Source organism: Mastigoproctus giganteus, chromosome 5 (genome assembly GCF_048544385.1).
Source record: "Mastigoproctus giganteus isolate SK-2022 chromosome 5, ASM4854438v1, whole genome shotgun sequence".
In the NCBI taxonomy this organism is placed as follows: domain Eukaryota; kingdom Metazoa; phylum Arthropoda; class Arachnida; order Uropygi; family Thelyphonidae; genus Mastigoproctus; species Mastigoproctus giganteus.
In genome coordinates this window covers 65324979-65342330 of record NC_143579.1, presented here as the reverse complement: position 1 = coordinate 65342330, position 17352 = coordinate 65324979, and the positions used below count along the sequence as shown (strand labels likewise).

The window sequence follows — 17352 nt, the reverse complement described above, 5'->3', positions numbered from 1 at the left end:
GGCATGGATTTTTGTAGATTATCCAGAAAGTTGAGAAATAGAAAGCACCTTTTTTAAATGCAAAAATTTATAAAATTTTTAGCTTAAGTGGAAGTGCTCGTGAGCACCCATTTCAGTATCGATCGCAAGAAAAATTTATTTTTTAAAGAGCACAATTGGTGCTTGTGAGCACTAGGTTAAGAACCCCTGCTCTGCAATGACCACATAAGATCAGAGGAGTTCACTGATAGAAAGAATACATGAACATTACTATTTTAATAGTCACACAGGCTTGAACCATGGTTACCTCAAGTGCTTTTCTTTTGTGCACTCTTGCATGTGATTGCTTGGCTACAGCCGTTCATAAAATCATAGCAAATGCCATTATTTTGTTTTAGTTTTGTAATATATAGACAACCTTCAGGTATGAGCACATTATGATGGAGATATGCTGTCTCTTGTTCAGTCTCTTTTTTAAATTGAACTAGACATGAAAAGGAATTGAATTCCAACCATTGCTATTATGTACTGTATAAGGGTGTTTTATGGGTAAACAAATAAATTTTTTTTTTTTTTATTGACCTTCAAACTAGTTTTGCTGAATGGTTTATTCAGGATCATATTTCAAAAATTTCATAGTATTTCATAAATTGTAGATTGTAGTGCAGCATATCTTATCTACCCTTAATAATTATTTTAAGCATTTTAATAAAGTGGCATATTTTGTAATAATATATATATATTTTTTAAATATTTTAGAAATTATTCAGGGATTCTGGACAAGTTAGTATAGACGAAGAACTTAGACTTGATGCAATTGAAATATTTTGGAACAAAGTAATTACTGCTCAGCAGGAAAGGGACCAGTCTATAAGGGACGAAATTACTAGGTTAGTAAAATTAACATTTAACCTATTTTTATAAAAAAATTCTTTATATAGATTTTTTAGTATATCACAGGTAAACTATGTATGACTATAACCATTTCATGAGTTCAGTTACTTCAGGTTGCTAGAGGTAATGAAATTTTCCTAACCCATAAGAAATACAGGTCATGTGGACCTGGACTCTCTCCACCGAGATTGGTCCCTCATTTTTGCTTCTCATTGCATTACCCAGATATAATGCATAATACTGTTTGAGGTTTTCTCCTGGATTCCTTTCACATTAACCAAATGCAGCATATAATATTCTGTGGATTTAAGAATTTTCAGATTAGTAGGTGCTGCTGTAGCCAAATTTTCTTAGCCCTACAGCATCACTGGTAGGATGTGTGTTTGATGTATTTCAAAATTAAATACTTGTCAGAGATATGAATTAGGTTTTAATATCCAGAATCTTCTAATAGCTCTAATCTTGGCATTTGCGATTGAGATTTTAAAAAAAAGTGAAGTTAGATACCAATCCAAGGTCTTTTTGACAGCTTACAACCTTAATCTACTGCTCAGCAAGGGAGGGAGACAGAATACAAATGGTAGCTTCTTTCTTGTGATAGACATATGGGCTGATTTGATAGAATTACTGGAAAGACCAAATTAACTAAAGTACTTGTTAAGTGTTTCAAAGTGGTTAATTCTGATATTGTTGTCGTGGGCTTCCTTGGAAGATTGAGACGTGGAACAAAAATTTTATTATGTCAGCATAAGCATTAAGAGGAATGTCCATTGGCAGCAGAGTATGTATGATGGTAATATATAATATATTGCCTATCATCCTTATCATAGGAATGTATTGTGTCTATACACATATTGTGCTCAATTTATTGTCTTATAATGATGTGCTATTGATTTGACATTTTGTAATAGACACACATTTTCTAAACATAAATGTAATTAATATTAAAAAACTAGCAGAGGTTTCATAATATGATGCTGATTACAAAGGCAATTACTGCAGTTTAGCAGAGTGTATTAATTAGTAATTAATGCAAAATGAAAATAACCTGAAAAGTAAAAGATTCCTTTAAAGTCACAACTAAAGAATTGTTATTGTTGTTTAAAATGTTTAAAAACATGAAACATGAAAGTGATATGGTGAATTCTCAAAAAAGTAATTATTTACCCTAACTATTATTATACCAATTAATCTTCAGGTTTTGGTTGTTAAAGGGCTCTTTAGTACATAGGAGAGCATGTAGTTTGAAGGAGAACAATCGAAATTTATGTACAAAACACATGCACTGGAAATGTTTTGTTCATATACAAGAGAGAGAGAGAGAGAGAGAGCATAACTGGTTAGTGCTTATTTTATTTGCTACATGATTTTGTTTAAGCAAGCATATGGAAAATATTACAGATATTGTAATGATTTAGTCAAAAATCAAAAGAAAGAAATCAAAAAAGTCTTACACTAAAAATAAAAAATATGTACACAAATTACACTTAGGTACTCAGCTGCACACTGTCCCGTATGACAAAAATAAACTGTTCATATTAGCATTAGGAGGCATATGATGCAAGAAATCACACTTATGCAGCATCAGCAAAAAAAAAAAAAAAAACCCAAAACACACTTCCCATTTCACCCATCCATTTGCTCCAAAAGTTTATCCAGTTCTTCCTTGAATTTATTTAAGCTATCAACTTCCATTATGATTTTTCATACAAGTGAAGAAAAAATTGAAAGGAGAAAAATAGGGGTTAAAAATAGGGGTTATGTTCTCAACAATGAGATTAGTTAGCTAATTAGTTTATGTTTAAACAATGATTGATTTATCCGAAGAAATTAAAATGTAGCCTGTAAAATCAAGCAAATTATAATAAAGAAATTATTTATGACTTAAATTTTAAAGAATGTTTATTCTTTATCATCGACTAAATGCACACTCGTTGATCACTTACTATTGGCTCGGCACTCATTGGTTTGTTGCACAAGGAGCGCCTTCTTCAGAAATGCTTCAAGAGGCGTTTGTTTCCAAGATAATCTTCTATTTTCTTTATAAATTTCAGTAGATGTATAAGCAATGGGCACCTCCGTAGCCAGGTGGGCAGGAGCAGCAGTTCGTAGCACACGCTTCTTGATCAGACCGGGGTTCAAGCCCGTGACCACCAAATACGGAGGATGCGGGAAGGTCAGGGAATGACCACCGCATATCCCTGGAGCAATATGGCCTTAGTTGCTAATGCTCCTAAAAACCAAACAACAACAACAGCATAAGCATTTTTTAATGGAACGCACAAATTGCAACTAACATGATTTGCATGGAGTAACAAGTTTACGAAGCTTAAAAAAAAAAAAAGGAATGAAGAGAAGATTCTGACAATTTATTTGTTTTTTATACAATTTAAGATTTCAGTAAAGGGGAAACACATTTCGCCATAATAACGCAAAAAAACCACACAATTCTAGCTATCGGTATTTTTACAAATGCAATAACATCGAATTTACTACATTTATAATTGCTTGCAGCAACAGAAAAGCCCAATAAACCGGAAAGTGCAAATTGTTTTTATTGTTTTTTGGTTATGACCTCCAGAAATGTGCTTTAGAAAAATATTACAAAGCCATTCAAAATTGGTTTTTATAACAGAACATATGATAGCGATGAAGTGTAGTGCATTTTAGTGATTTGAATTGGTAACTAATACAATTTGCACTATAATAACGACCTTTTAGAGAGTTATATAGCGAAAATTTCAACTTCTGAGGTCGTGGAATGAATTACTAAAAAACAGCGTGTTATTGGGGTCACATTATGATTTTTTCATGATACAACGGTGTCTCTGGAACAGATTAATATCGTAAAGCTGGGTACACTGTATTGTATAGCTAATATAACAAAAAAGGTGATTTGTTTTTATTAATATTTTTGAAAACCTTTAGGAATGAATTCAATGTTTGTATACAAATATTGAAAACAACAAGTCCATGTATACAAATATTGAATCCATCTCTTGGACAATCTGCAATAGAACAGTTGTGCTTGATAGGCTCCCCTTTGTCCCCAATTAACATCGTTAACAAGAATTTTGACCTTGAACTATTATTTGGTGATCTCTGCTACTTCAATCAGTGTATTAAACAGCTGACTATAATTTAATGATAACCATTATGTGGATGTATGGTTATTTCTTTAAGTCTCTTATGGCTCTGCTAAATGTTTCTAATTCACTGCACTTTAGCTCACCTGGCCTACATGTGATACAGGTTGTCAGTTTGTCATTTATATATATGTTCATGTTCTGCTGGACATTTATGTAACTGAGGTATAACTAGTAAAGGATGTTAATTTATTTTATTTACATATCTGAAAAAAATAAAATTTTAATACTGCCTTTTAGAACTATTTCTTCTAAGTTCATTTGAATTTCCAAAGCAAGTTTTAAGTCTGTTGCTTAAAATTGTTTTTTTCTGTTTGAAGGGTGGGGGGGGGATTATTTTTTTTCAGAAAAGTTGATTCTGTTGTCATACTTCACTTTTGAAAGTGCTGTATTGTCATAGTCTTCTTCCCTCTCATATTTGTTTTCTTTATTTGTCCCCACATTCTTATCCTGGATGGCCATCATTATTTCTCGAATATCTAGCCAATCATCATTGGTTTGAAGTTATTTTTTTTATCTATACCCCTCTCAACCATATCAATCTTAATTAGATCCTCTCTAAGTTACATGCTCTGTAACCCTTATCTATATTTAAGTGATCCTCAGCTTTCTGTCCAAAATTTCTCAATCCGAAGTGGCCTGGCCATCATATTCTGTAATTTTTGATTCCAGCTCCCATCTTTTTAGAAACCTGTTACAAAGCAGTTCATCACACCTAAATGTGATGAACCTCTTTGTAAAAGGCTGCTGTTTTTGCTATTATTATTTCTTCTTCTGTTGCTTCCTTTCTGCATTAAGCTTGCAGCTTATGTCCATTCAGTTTCCTAGCGTCATTGCTTCCACTTTTATTTGGATCTTAGATTTCTCTTGTCTTTTGGTGTCCAACCCCTTATTTTGTTTCATTGATGTTTTGTTTTCCATTTGGTTGATGTGTTCATTCCATTTTAATGTTTTTTATCCAATTTTTTATTGGATAAAAAAGTTGAGATGAATTTCTTAACTTTTTAAAATTAAGATCTCTAAATTTTAAAAAAATTAAGAGATAAATGTGAAATTGGCTCAATTTTACATTCATCAATTATGCAATTCAGAGCAGGGCACATGGTATGTTAAGGTAAATGTTAGCTGTAAGATTTATCCGTTTTCCTCCATTTTAGGCAACGATACCTTAACGCATTTTTCTAATTAAAAAATAATAATAAAATAAAATAAAACATGCCTTTTGAAAGTTTTGCTGATTCCTCAATCTAATGGCTGGCATGCTGTTATGGCACAAGAAAGCCAGACTTACCATAACAGGGAGGGAGGGGGGAAACAACAACAACATGCACACATCCTGTTGTGTTGTAATTTCTGATCAAATATTGGCTTTGGCTACCGACGAAATCAACCTGCAATTCAGCTTGTAATTTGTATCCCCCTTAATAAAATTCATTAGTTTTACCTGTGTTCAATTTCTGTCATGGAGAGACTTCTGCTCTTATTGAAGAATCTTCGAGCCCGTCACCACCAAATACGGAGGATGCGGAAAGGTCAAGGAATGACCACCGCATATCCCGGAGCAATATGGCCTTAGTTGCTAATGCTCCTAAAAACCAAAATAACTAACAAATAACAAGCTCTTATTGAAGACTGAGGGTAGACTTTTAAACCTTTGACTTAGGGTCAACTTAGAGGAAAATACTGTTACCCACACTTCTGCTGAAGATAACAGTATTTGTCTCTCTCTCTCTCTCTCTGTCTCTCTCTCTCTCTCTCGAAATACTTCCCTGCTCTCCCCTTTAGTTTGAATCTGTGTTCTCAGATTCTAGCATCATTTTTATACCTCAATTAGAGGTATAAAATTTTGATGGATCATTATCCCATCAAATATTTCTTCCTCTGTTTCTAAGGAAAAACTGATGACATCATATACAGCATCAATATAATACCCCTAATTTGGAGGATATGTCAGTTCATTGCTTCATGTGTCAGTGAAATAGCTATTTCACACTAAAGCTGATCATAAGTCTCCTGTTCTTGATTAGAGGATAAATCTTTCCCACGAGGAAATATTTAACTGTTTTGCTTCACCACAGAAAGTCTACTTTGCACTTCACTACATAAAATCACAATCAAAGTAAGTCAAGAACTTTGTAACTACAACGTATGCAGCTGATGCACCCATCACATAGCAATGTTGGAGCCCTTTGGGGAATGCAATCTATATACAGGATAATGTAAACTATCCATTCAATGATGGAATGAACATGGGATGTAGCATTCTTTCATTAACTGCTAAGGAATATGCAGCTCAGTAGCAGTCAAATCTGAACCAACATCTTCAAGAAGCAAAGCAACGTTTTGTCGTTCAACTGTTGCCATCACAAGCATCAAGCTCATTCTGGTGGTATAATCCTCCACAGGAGCCCACTGTTTTTCTGACACAAACCTAGCCACCCAGAGGTAACAAGAACATCTTATGGGTGATGGATTACAAATTCAAACTGAAGTCTGGTCCCAAAATGCTGCCTTCTACCTCAACATTGAAATCTATTTCATAGGTGACTCATCAATTCATATAGGTCACATACTACTGTACAAGATATTCTCCAGTTTCAGGCAACTTTTGATCTTCTATCTGAATTGCCACAAGACAGCTTCCACTCATTTGTTTGAATGAAGTACTATTTGTGCTGTACATTAACCAAAGTGGGATCAGAACCATTCATTTGTCAGGTAACTCATAGGTGTGTAATCATGAACCAGATCTTTTCACCATCAGACTAGCCATTGAAATACCTATGCCCATGTCCAAAAAGCAATGTGTTTTTTTTTTTGGTCAGGTCAGCCCGCAAACATCCACACAAAGGCATGTCACTCATCTCACAACCTACCCACTATGGTTTCAACCCATAAGCACTTACCATTATCTGAAACAGTTACCTCGCATCCCGTGTTTATTCTGTCTCAAGTAATTTTCATTTTGAAAGCGGCTAACCAGCCAATAGAGTTGAAACGACATCAGTGGAGCTGTGATGCTAATCACATCTTTCTGAAAGCACAAGACACACCTTAATTGCTGCACCCGAGTGACACATCCTAATATATCAAAAGAGGCATTGAAAATAGGTTTCTGTGCAATGCAGTGAAAACCAATAGAGTACAATAGATAGATGTATTGTGTAAAATCCAGTGATCACTGCACCACAATGAGATGCAACCGAGGTGAAGGCAGAAAATCAGCTTCTAATGTATCACAAGGAGATGCAGGGGAACACCGAAGCAAGGTGTATCATTAGGGATGAACATCACACAGTGCCACAAGGAGATGTGTGCAATAATAGAACATGATCAATTTGCAGGTACTGCATATGGTTAACAGTAATCACAAATTAGTTTATCTGTGAGTATTGGAATAATCTCAGCATAGTGTAGAATAAAAAAGACCTATAACTGATGGACTATAAGGTAATGGTGCTGGATAAGCACTTATCCAGCACCATTACCTTAGATTCAAAAGTTTTCTAGTAAACTATCCTCTGTAATTTCAAATCACTAAAGTTTCATTGCATGCTTTCTCTCCCTCCTCACCAGAAAGAGGCCTGATATGAAATACCCATTCAGTTCATTAGTTGGATTCTCTGACTTTCTTGCATTCATTACACCTGTCCAGTCTGATTTGCTCTTATCTTTGTATTTACAAAGTAATACATGTAATACTTCTTGTCCCCTTTCTCAGCTCTTCGGTATGCTGTTTATTTTGAGTTCTCATATTCAGCTTTTGCCAGCCTAACCATTTCTGCTATTACAGTTCAGTTTATAATTATTACGTTTCACAGCTTTTCATTGCTACATACTAGGGGTGGCCAACCTGTGATGCTTGTGAAAGAAATGGCATGTGTCTTGATTTGGGGTATGCGTGTGTGCGGGGGGGACTTAAGTATAAAACTGATTTAAAAATCAGAAATGAAGATAAAACACCGTTTAAATTTAATTTTTATTGCCATTAGTTTTAACCCAAAGAGTAACAATACAGCGTATCCAGTGACAAAATTTTTAATAACTAATATATAATATCCTGTATTTTTGCTCTTTAATCATGGAATCTAGTACCACAGGCCCATTTGCCTTCATCATTCAGTTTCAATGGGATGGGAACCTACAGTTCATATTTACCATCTTTTAGCATTGAGTTAGTTGGTTAGTGAGCTCTTCATAATATTGCTTCTTTATGGGCAAACATTTATTTATTAATCTATATTAAATTTATTTTATAAACCTAAAATTGTTTTAATGTTTTTTATATGATTACTTATCATAAACCTCCCTTACGTAGTTTCCAAAAAACATTTCATGGCAATAAATCCTATTGATGATTTATTTTGTAGTAGCTTCTATATCTGTTCCTTAGTGGCAGGTGAGGCATTTTCAACATAATATGTGGCATGCCACAGGAAAAAGGTTAGTCACACCTGCTATCCCATGCCATAATTTCTGAAAACTTGTCCCATCCCATCTTTTTTCTGTGCTACTAAACTAACCAATTCTTAATCATCCATCTCGGTATCCTCCTTGTACTATACTTTCTTAAAGTCAGAAGCTTTAAATTTTGTCTATAATTTCTCTTTGATTGCCATCTCTATGCCTTCTTCCCAGTCGTTGGAAGCCATGCAGTGTCTGAGGCTGTCACAGTCCCTTTTCTTGAAATATTAAACCTTTCCCCTTATCTTTAACAGCTTAGATCTTACTCAACACATCCACATCAGCACTCCATAATCATTCTCTGCTATGGGTTACTGTACTGTCAACCCCGTGGTACTATTTGGATTTTGGGTGATGATCAGGTGCAGAATATTACCCCCTCCCCCCATCCTTCTTAAATAGATTATATATGCCACAAGGAAAAACATTTTTCTTTTAGTTCCAGGTGACACTACTTAACTAAGTTTCAGCCCTAGGATTTAAGTTATTTATTTTGCTACCGAAACTCCTGACATTGTTGTAAGTGCAATTCTGTTGAGTATTCTTGCATTGTTTGTTATCCTAACATCTCTCACAGTTATTTAAGGGTGCTGCTCTAGTTGTAGCTTCCCATTCGTTTGAATTGTCACTATTTTCCACACAGCCTTCCAATGTTAGAAGACTTATTGGGTTATGTTGGCTCACACAGGGTATTTGAGATGCATGCATATATTATTTGGTTTGTGTAATCAATAAAACACATCACATTGCACCTATTGAATAGCAGCATTGAATATCCCCTTTGAATTTTAAAAAAAAGTACTCTTCATTGATGTTAGCAAATACTCTTGCACTAACTCTGTTCAAATGTATTCCATCACTTTAAAAATTATTTCTACTATCCACTAGAGCTTGCCACACTGATTAAAAAATGAATTTCTCCAAAAGTTTTGTTGAATTTGAAGTCTTGTTAATTCATAAGACTTTCAGCCTATGGTTTCCCCAGTCATGCTTGGGTAGAATTGCAAACACATGTTCTGATTTAACTTCAAGATTTTAGGATTAGTCCCCACATGAACAATGATACCCTCTTTGCAGCCCTTGGAAATGGCAACCTGTTTGTTAAATTTTGTTCTGACAGACATACCCTGGTTCTAGTTCACTTAACTTTATTACAGAAAACGTAATAGCCTGTGATCGCGACCATATTGAAGAATTGAACATAGATTCAAACATGGCCTGAACTATGATGGGTCTAAAATATCTATTAAGAGAAAATCCTATTAGGAAAAAAGTAATTAAACAGTAATAAGAGTTATCTGGTTAATAAAAGAAGAAAATTTCTTTTTTATGAAAGATGTCTGCTTCCCCAAAAGTTATTGATTTGAGATTTTTATGGTCAGAAGACAACTCGAGGGTTAAGTGTCAAACAACGCTAACTTCAAAATGAATTTTCTTTTTGTGATAACTTTAGTTTTACTTTATATAAATAACAGTGGATATCATGTCATAGAACTGTATTTTTCTAGTACTTTTTAAGTTGACTTGGGCTGTAAGTACATTTCCGGTAAACCAAGAAAATGTCAAATGACTTTTTTTTGGTTAATGTTAACTACAAAATGCTTTTGTAGTTAACATTGTCTGACCCTAAACCCTTGAACTGATACCAGTGGTCACAATTAATTATTATTAAATTATTAATAATTCTTAACTCATAATAAGATTATCTGCAGAATTTACATTGGTTGTTACAATTTCCAGGATAGAAAAACTTCAGCGTTTAGCAGAAAAGGTTCATCGTGAAGCAAAACAATGTGATATTAAGCTGGATGATATTGAAAAGAAAATTTCAGAGGTAGGTAGACATAATTTTGTATTCTGCACACTAATATTGAATATTGACCATGATTTTATAAGAATTTTTTCATATGAGAGACCTGTATCTTTATGCTGAAATGGGTCAGAAATTTTAGCATAATTAATACTAATTGTATTAGGCTGTATGGGGATGAAATGCTTCTTGTTAATGTGGTTTTTATTTCAGAACAGTTCAGTTTGGTAGCCTGTTTACTCATGTAAACTTCCAGGTATGTCTTAGTTTTGAAGATTACACCATTTTAATCCATAATTTGCATCAAAGGATCCTTTGTGGGTAAGCGTATGAGAATAGTATCAGAAGGGGACAATCATGGATGGATTATAGATGTTCTACATGAATGATATTTCATAACATAATTACAGTACTTGAATTCTTTATTGGCACACATCAAAAAGTGATAGGGTGATTTTGAAAGCCTCTCTTTGCACTTACTTTCCTTTATATTTTTGAAGTATAAAATACATGCTAGATTGTGAATTTAGTTGGTTAGATATTAAGAATTTCATTGCCAAGTTTAACAAAATATTGATGAGCAACTAGTACCAGGCCTTCATAGTACTTTTATTCTAATAACTAACCTGACAATGTGATCTAAATGGCAGTTTGCAGTGCACCCAAACTTGGCAGCTCTAATTTTTTTTTTTATGCTTTGTCCTGTAAAAAATACATAATCCATTTTTCAAGCAACATTATTTATCGTTCTAATCCTGTTATTTTGGTATCTTGGCATTACTATGCATTATTATAGTTCCTACATTGATGAATGATGTTTTCCCGAGAAAATACACTAATTTGGATCTCTGAAACTAGTTCTTTTTAAATCTAATATGTGATCTTCCAGTATTAATGTCTCAATTTTTGCAACACACCCTTCTGTTACAGCAGTTTCTGAGCATCTTAGAATTTTTTCATCAGTCATGAGATTTGTCCATATTTGAATTGTTTATACTTATGTGCAACAGTGTAACCCGGGCAGTCTTCCCCATAAACAGTGACATCTTTTCATGGGTTGCTTTAGGTGTTTTTCCCTTGTAGAAAGAGGAACCAAATCACTGATTTGTATTTCACTTTATCCATTGTGACACTTCACTTCATTCAGCACTGCTAAGAAAAAAAAAATAACTGTCACATTGAAACCAAAATTTTGGTGGTGGTTATAGAGATTAAGATATCAAACAAAACAAATTTCATCTTTTTACCAACACTATTTATGGGTGAATACAAAGCTTTTTTGAATCCCGTTCAGTATACTCTTTAACTGAATTGTAAATATACTTCACAGTGCACTGTAAAACTTCATGCAATCTGTTTTTTCTGAGTAAAATGCCAGCAGCTTCTTCATTAACAATGATTGAATTAAATGAATAAGGAATGACAGCAAAATATCATGCAAGCTGCATAATTTAAAAAAAAAGTATACCGTTACCCACAAATTATCAAGATCTTCATCTTTTCTGTACATTGCTCTTTTTAACAATTGCTCCAAAACATTCTCTCACATAGCGATGTACTTATGAGCCCTCTGATCTACCATGTGCCTTCATTCGTACAATGCATTGTCAGCATCAACTATCGGTATTAATATTATGATATTATTGATGATAAGAAAGAGCAGAATTTCCTTACCTTTTTACAAATATTACTTGCAGAATTGCAGCCTAAATTATTCAAAGAAGATGGATTACAAAAGTTTTCTCTACAGTTGTAAATACATGTGGTTTTTTTTTTCTTTTTATTTTATTTTCATTTACGACCTAAGTTTCTATTTAGCATCTATCTCATCTAACAATAAGCTTTTTAATATAGGCTTATGATTACAATTTAAATATTTTTTTTTTGCCAGTGGAAGTATCAGATATAGATATTATGATTATTGCTTGTGAAAGAGTCAGATATATGTAATTAATTATAAATATGGAATCATCATCATCAGCCATTTTCAATCCACTGCAGGATGAAGGCCTCTCCAGCAACTTTCCAGTTCCTTCTGATTTGAGCACTGGCCATCCATTTACTACCCAAAAACTCATGAATTTCATCTATTCATCTAGAAGAAAACCTGGAAGACAAAGGCGGAGGCCTTTGTCTTCCAAGTTTTCTTCTAGCTCCTCTTGGGTACAATTCTGTTATTTTCTTAGTCCATCTGTCATCATGTCTTCGAGCTATGTGTCCTGCCCAAGACCATTTTAGTTCTTTAGTTTTGATAAGAATGTCCTTTACTTGAGTTTGCTGCCTAATCCATGTTTCTCTTCTTATCTAACAGTCTGATTCCCAATATAATTCGTTCCATTCTTCGCTGTGTAGTTTTCAGCTTCTCTTCCATTCTTTTGGTGAGTGCCCAAGTTTCACTTCCACAAGTCATGGTGGGGAGTATACATTGGTTCATTATTTTACGTTTCAGACAAACTGGGATATTGCTCTTCAGTATGTGACTATATTTCCTGAATGCTATCCATCCAAAATTTATTCTTCTCTTGACTTCCAGCCATTTATCATTATTACAGCTAATAACTTGTCCCAGATAAGTATATGACTCCACCTTTTCAATTACTGCTCCTTCAATCATTATTTCCCTTTCTGTGGCATACTTGTTCATCATTACTTTTGTTTTAGCCATATTCATCTTTAGTCCAAAATCCTTACTAACTGTGCATAACTGATTAAGATTTTCCTCTAATTCTTTGGGATCGTGGCTTATGACCACAATGTCATCTGCAAATCGTAAATGGTTTAGGTACTCTCCGTTCACATTGACTCCTTTCTGCGACCAGTCTAATCTTCTGAAAGCTTCCTCAAGGGCAGCAGTAAACAGCTTCGGAGATATTGTGTCTCCTTGTCGAACTCCTTTCTCGATTTTAAATTTCCTACTGTCTTTGTCTAGTCTAATAAAGGAGGTAGCACTCATATATTTTCTTCAAAATCATAATATATGGAGTATCTATGCCTTGTCTTTCCAGTGCCCGAAACATTGCCTTATGCTGTATGGAGTCAAATGCCTTTTCATAATCCACAAATGCCAGGCATATTGGTGTTTTATATTCATTTGCTTTCTCCATTAGCTGTGATATTACTTGAAGGTGATCCATAGTTGAGAAGCCTGTCCTAAAGCCAGCTTGCTCCTTTGGTTGATTCTCATCAAGTATTCTTTCTAATCTGTTAGTAATGACCCTTGTGAACAACTTGTAGATGTGGGATGACAAGCTAATTGGTCTATAATTTCCAATTTCTGATTTATCTCCTTTCTTATGCAGCAAAACTATGATTGCATTATTCCACCCCTTAGGCATCACACCTCTTCTAATACACTTTGTGAAGAGCCTTGCCAGTTTTTGTGTTATGTCTCTTCCTCCCAATTTTAATAACTCTACAGTAACTTCATCTTCCCCCGGGGCTTTCTGATGCTTCATTTTCTTCAATGCATATTCTACCTCTTCAGGAAGAATATCGGGTATGTCGTATGTGTTGCAACTTTGCAATCCATCTTCCCCACTGCTGGCATCATTCCCTTGCTCCTTGTATAATTCTCTATAGTAGTCTTCTGCTATTTGAATTATGCCTTCTCTGCTGTTTATAAGTACACCATCGCTATTCTTCAGTTTCAGTATCATTTGTCTTTCTGTATTACTGCTCATGGCTGCTGATTTAAATCCTTTGTTTTCCCTTAATGCTTGTTCTAGTTTTCTTGTGTTAAATCTTCTTATGTCCTCTCTGAGTCTCTTTCTAATGGCTTTGCATAACTCAGTATACTCAATTTTCTCCCTTTCAGTGTTTTTCTTGCTCTTCATTTGTCGTCTTCGGTTCATCACGACAAGTGTTTCTTGACTAATTTTTTCTTCTTTGGATTTCTTTTTCTCTATAAGTTTCTTGGGCTTTATCACTTTCAGAAAGTTGTAATATTCATCGATATCTTGGTCCTGAGCAGTCTGTAGAAACTCAAACTTGTTCTTAAGTTCCTGTACATACTGCTTTTTCTCCTCATCTGTTATCTCAAAGTCCTTTGTATTATTTACTTGAGTCATTTTTTTCCCTTTCCTTTCTTACATCTATATCAAGTGTACATCTTACCATTCTGTGATCACTTCCAACATTTACCTTATTCAGGATGGTAACATCATTCACAATATATCTTCTGTTAGTGAGGATGAAGTCGATTTCATTGGTTGTTAATCCATTTGGACTCTTCCATGTCCACTTTCTGTTCATCCTTTTCTTGAAAAAAGTGTTCATTACTGACAGTCCTTGAGATTCTGCAAATTCCACAAGTCTTTCACCTCTTTTATTTCTTTTACCAATTCCAAAATTTCCTATAGTTCCACTTTCTGCACTGTTTTGCCTTTTTCCAACCTTAGCATTGAAGTCCCCCATAATAATAGTGTAGTGGGTTTTCTGCTCATCTAAAAGACTCTCAATATCGGTGTACATTTCTTCAACCTCTTCATCATCATGGCTCGATGTTGGTGCATAAATCATTATAATCTTTAGCCTGTACCTCTTAGAAATCTTGAGTATTAGTCTTGACACCCTTGGTGATGTACTTTTGAATTCCAAAATGTTGTTTTTAAAATCTTTATGGACCAGAAACCCAACTCCACTTTCACTCCTTTCACTGTTTCCATTGGTGTACAGCAGATTTCCACTTGATAAACTTATAAGTGATTCATTTCTTCTTCTTGTTTCAGCCAAACAGATGATATTCCAATTCACATTTTCTAATTACTTTTCCAGCTCTAATATCCTGTCTTCACCAATGAGTGATCTTACGTTATAACAGGCCAAGTTCAGTTTCCGTGCATGGCAGCCTGGCCATACCCAGAGATTCTTAGCACCCTCTGCCTCCACTCTGATCCTCTCACTGCCGTAAGAGGGAGAGTGAAAGCTGCTGGGGACTGAGGGCCATTTGTTTTGTCGTGCTGTCATATGCTGGAGGGTTTGGTCTTTTCCTCTTCACGCTGACCAGGTGTTTTGAAGAGAACCACTCTACACGTTCATTGCCACCTAAGTGACGTAACAGGGCTTACCATCGAGAAGGCGTGCATGAGTGGATTTTAGGGAGGCAGGCCAACCGGACTTCTCCTAAATCTTCTGTAATAGAGAGATATTGGATCCATCAGTGTTTTAGGCTGAGCGTCTGATAACACACAGGATACCTGTTCCCCTCTAAGCCCCCTTAAATGGAATAAATGATATAATTCTTTCACCTCTGAAATACTGGCACCATACAACAAATTAGCTATTTGTGGTATTAATGGCTATAACAAATTGAGCATGTGCGTGTGTTTTCTACACTTCTTTGCTTACAGCACTGAAATTAAAGTTTAAGGTTAACGCCTTTTCACTGTTTATAGGTATACTTGCTGTGACTGATGAAGTAAGTGTTTCCACCATGAAAGATGGTGTACAGAAAAGATTTTTTTTTTTTTTTATGTGAACCCCAAACACGAGAGGTATTAGAACCTATAGTACTTAGTACCGTGCTTGGTTTGGAGGTTGCGTAGATGAAAGAAGATATTTGTTGACTTTGGTCTTGAACTTCTGTAGATTGTAATTTTCAGGAAATGCGTATGAAGGAAGGTTGTTCCAGAAAACGGCAGTTGAACGAATAAATGAGGAAGATGAAAAGTTTGTTCTGTGGGTTTGATGTTGGACAGTAAATGGACGTTGGCTGGTGGCGGCACGTGTTCAGCCTGTTTTGAATGAGAGAGTGGGAATTATAGAAGCCAATTCAGAAGAACAGTGCCCATGGAAGTATCTGTAGAAGAGGCATGCAGCAGAAACAGTACGTCTAAGAGAAAGCGAGTGGAGAGACTCTGTTAGAGATGAATCATTAATTAACCTAACTGCCCTCTTCTGAATGGAATCAAGAAGCCTGAGAGAGGTTTTGGGGGCACCACCCCAGATGTGGGAACAATATTCCATGGCAGGGCGGATTTGCGATTTATACAGAGTGAGCAGCTGTTTGGAAGAAAAGTAACGCCGAGAGCGAAAGAGAAAACCAAGTTTTTTAGATGCAGAGGAAGCAATATTTGTAATGTGCTTGTGCCAAGAGAGATTAGAAGTCGGGGTAATCCCCAAAAGAGATATATCATTTTGCCTAGAAATCGGAGTGTCACTAAAGATAAGCATAGGAGCAGAAGAATCCTTTTTGCGAGATATAAGACAAGACTGAGTTTTAGAAGGGTTGAAATCAACTAAGTTGTCTTTGCGCCACTGTAGAATTACCTGAAGATCGGCATTTAAGGAATTGGTAGCAGATTTTCGAGAAGTTGAAGCTGATTGAGCAGGATAAGGTTTCTCAAAATGGAAAGTGGAATGCAATGTGCTATCATCGATAAAACTATGGAAAGGATTTCCTGTCAATAGAAGAAGGTCATTAATGTAGAAGAGGAAAAGAGTGGGGGAAAGAACTGAACCTTGGGGGACACCGGAATTAGTGGAGAAGTTAGAAGACAGAGAGCCATCTGCCATCACCATCAGTGAGCGATCAGAGAGAAAACTGGATAACCAATTACTAAAAACAGTTGGCAAACCATAAGATGGAAGCTTGTTTAGAAGACCTTTATGTCAAACACGATCAAAAGCCTTTGAGATGTCAAGTGCAACTATTTGTGTTCCACCGAACCTTTCCATTGAATTAGTCCATAAATGGGTAACATAGGCCAGAATATCACCAGTGAATCGACATTGACGGAATCCATACTGGCGATCGTTGATCAGACGGAAGGTTTCTTGGTAGTTTGAATTGGCGGTTAATTGATTTCTCCATTACTTTAGAAAAAATAGAAGTAATTGCAATGGGACGATAATTGGATGGGAGGGATTTGTCACCCTTTTTAGGAACTGGCTGGATATGAGCAAATTTCCAACAGATGCTGGTTTTGGAGTCCTTTGTGCTAAACACAATCAAAAGCCTTTGAAATGTCAAGGGCAATTGCTTTAGTTTCACTAACCTTTTCCATTGAATTTTCTATAGGTGGGTAACATAAGCTAGTATATCACTTGTGGAATGACAGA

General features: G+C 35.2%; 1 protein-coding gene across 7 annotated transcripts in view; it reads left to right on the top strand.

Annotated features, from left to right (window-relative positions):
- The window catches only part of LOC150085455 (uncharacterized), a 1845429-nt gene that overhangs the window by 510089 nt on the left and 1317988 nt on the right, over nt 1-17352 (top strand). For all 7 annotated transcript variants that reach the window (XM_090374043.1, XM_090374041.1, XM_090374042.1 and 4 more), the window contains 2 exons: nt 739-869; nt 10224-10317. In XM_090374043.1, coding sequence (XP_090230169.1) covers nt 739-869; nt 10224-10317 — 225 coding nt within the window. The remainder of the gene's footprint in view (nt 1-738; nt 870-10223; nt 10318-17352) is intronic.